This window comes from Octopus bimaculoides, chromosome 8 (assembly GCF_001194135.2).
Source record: "Octopus bimaculoides isolate UCB-OBI-ISO-001 chromosome 8, ASM119413v2, whole genome shotgun sequence".
NCBI classification, from domain to species: Eukaryota; Metazoa; Mollusca; class Cephalopoda; order Octopoda; family Octopodidae; genus Octopus; species Octopus bimaculoides.
In genome coordinates this window covers 30,776,883-30,779,864 of record NC_068988.1, presented here as the reverse complement: position 1 = coordinate 30,779,864, position 2,982 = coordinate 30,776,883, and the positions used below count along the sequence as shown (strand labels likewise).

Below are 2,982 nucleotides of genomic sequence, written 5' to 3'. Positions count from 1 at the left end.
AAAATACAAGCCCAATTACGCCTTCATTCCATCAAGATTTTAACCTCCTGTTTCTTATAACTGACCACACCTCTTTCAACAGCAATAGCTATAATTTGTTTAATGCAAAATAAAAATATATAAACAAACTGAAAGTTGTCAATACGTTCCGGTGTCATCTTAAAACTTTTGTTTAACCAAGTGTATAAATACATGTGTATTATTTCGATTGGTTTATTTGTGAAGATCGATAGATAGAAGTGGTCATTGATAGAAAATTAGATTAGGGAAGTGTTGGTAAACAACTGATGATTCACTTATGCTCTTGATAACAAAATATTCTGGAGAGACTACAGAACAATACAGAATCTCATATTTAAAAAAGTCTTCAAGAAAATTGTAATATTCTTGCAACAGCTTCTAGAGTTAGAGTGAAAGTAAGTGTAATTTACTCACCTATCCTTCCAAGGCTGGAAAAAAGTTTGATGATATTGTTTTAAGTAGATATATTTTACGAAGTCAGTGTAACACAAATCAGTCGGCTTCGTTAATATATGGAATTGCCATATACAATCCCGTTTATCGAAACTTGTAAAAAGAATCATTAAGTTGCAGAAAATATTTTTTCCAGTGAGACATTCCTGTTTGGTTGAATTTCTACTTAAAAGTGACCTTCACTAATTAACTCTGTAACAGTCATGAATCTTAAAGGTAAGTGAATTAATAATACTAAGGATCAAATAATAATACAATAATAATAACAATTGTTTCTATAATTCTGTGTTGGAAAATACTACCGCTCATTTATTCTCTCGTTACATTATATTTATCATTATCATTTCGCATTTCCAAGGAGAAACAATGACAGAATCACGGAATTTTAGAAATCATGGATCGACAGATAAATTAGTTTTAATATTAAATGGCGTATCTTTACGTTCTTATTTCGAATCCCACAACGTTGGTGTTTTTCTTTCATTTGTCTCTCGTGTGGTTTGTGTCTACGAAAGAAATCATTATTATTCTTAGATTTCAGTGTCTGTGTGGTATCAAAATTGCTTCCCAACCACATATATATATATACATGTATGTATGTATTTGTGTCTCTGTTTGTCTCCCCACCATCGCTTGACAACCGATGTTGGCGTGTTTACGTCCCCGTAACATAGCGATTCGGCAAAATCGTACTAGGTTCACAAAGAATAAGTCCTGTGATCGATTTGTTCAACAAAAGGCGGTGCTCCAGCATGACCACAGTCAAATGATTGAAATGATTAAAAGAAATAATAAATAAATAAATAAATAAATAAATAGACAAAAATAATGCAATAAATGAGAAAATTTGTTAATCTCTCTCGAAAAACAATACCTCTGTCTAGTCTCTATTCGATTTTCCCTTTCATATTTAACAAGACGAAGATAAAAGCTCAATTTATGCACAGAAAGTTAACCCAATCGGTTATATAGATTATTAAAATTTTTATAAACTAAATTTCCAGCACTAAACAATACTGTTGAGTATAACCCAAAAGATGCTCTTATTTATACAGATATAGATAGATAGATAGATAGATAGATAGATAGATAGATAGATAGATAGATAGATAGATAGATAGATGGATAGATAATCATTAGTTTATGTATATGAAAAGAAGCACATTCTAAAGCATTAGAGCAGTAATATATATTTTCAGGAAGTTAAAAGTTATCGCCAGTCTTAGAGTCACCATTTTATTGCGCACATATAAAGCACTTAGAATTATTGGCGACTCGTCAAACTTAAATGGCTGAAGGCGCATAATGTCTCTAGAAATGGAGGAAGAAATACCTAACAGCTAGACGATTTTGTAAACAAAACTTATTTGTCCATGTTGTAGGTGGGACAAAATTATCCCCTTCACAACGGCTCCGGCCATGGTGATATTCGAAGGAGCTGTGACGGGATTATTGAATGGATGATCACATAGAGGTTCCTTGAACAATTAGGGGCTGATATAAACGGGAGCAAACGATGTAAGCTTTGCTTCGCTGAGAGGACAAGAAACATAAAAACTCACTCGACTCGGGGATGTCTTTAAGTTCCAGGAAAGAAATAGTCATTCAATGCCCTCATCTAAAATGTTTCCTACATTAGACAAGAAATATCACCGGAGCTGATATAAGGGGGTAACACGGGCAATTACTTTTTTTAACGAAACCAACTGACAGTTACATATTTCTTCATTCAGTTATATAGAAGTTATGCGCCTTCAGCCATTTGAGTCTGACGAGTCTCGTTTACTGCTAACAGTTTTAGAGGTGCGAAACCAATGATCATTCTAGGAGAGGCCATAACTTTTTACTTCCTAATATACAAATACAGAGTGCACCAAAAAATTGTATACACACTTCAGGAAATATTTAACTTTATGAATATTGTATGAATAGCTCTATAAATATAGGTACCTCTTTCGATGTTATCAAATTGCCACAGAACTGAATAAATTGCAATAACACTGTATGTGTATGTGTGCTTGCATATGTGCGTAGTTGGAGGGTTCAACAGGGAGTCAGAGGCAGTCTGAAGAGTATGTGAATGGGTGTGTGTGGGGGTTGCATTGGTGTATCCGCATATATGTGTATGTGTGTGCGTGTGTGTATATATGTATGCATGTATGTATACATGTATGCGTATATATATATTTTTTTCTCCGTGTTTTTCTCCTTGTTTTCTCCGTATTCTTTCTGTTGAAGAGCGTAGCTCGAAACGTTAAAGACTTTCTGTATTCCCGAGCGTTAAACTAATACATCCTTTTGTTGTCTACATCACTTGTCCTCGTCTGTTGTTTTTTTCGTAAATTCTCCCATGTATGTATGTATATATATATATATATATATATATATATATATATTATTTTGCTTAAAAGAGTTCCAACACTGTCTGTTTTTTATGTTTTATTTATATTCCTGCAGAACTAATGTGGGGTATAGAATATGGAATATACAATATACAATATAAAACAA

General features: G+C 33.1%; 1 protein-coding gene across 1 annotated transcript in view; it reads left to right on the top strand.

Annotated features, from left to right (window-relative positions):
• Positions 1-348: 348 nt before the first annotated feature.
• LOC106876622 (uncharacterized) overlaps positions 349-2,982 on the top strand; it is a 17,998-nt gene continuing 15,364 nt past the window's right edge. The window contains exon 1 of the mRNA XM_014925237.2: positions 349-690. Coding sequence (XP_014780723.1) covers positions 678-690 — 13 coding nt within the window. The 5' untranslated portion in view covers positions 349-677. The remainder of the gene's footprint in view (positions 691-2,982) is intronic.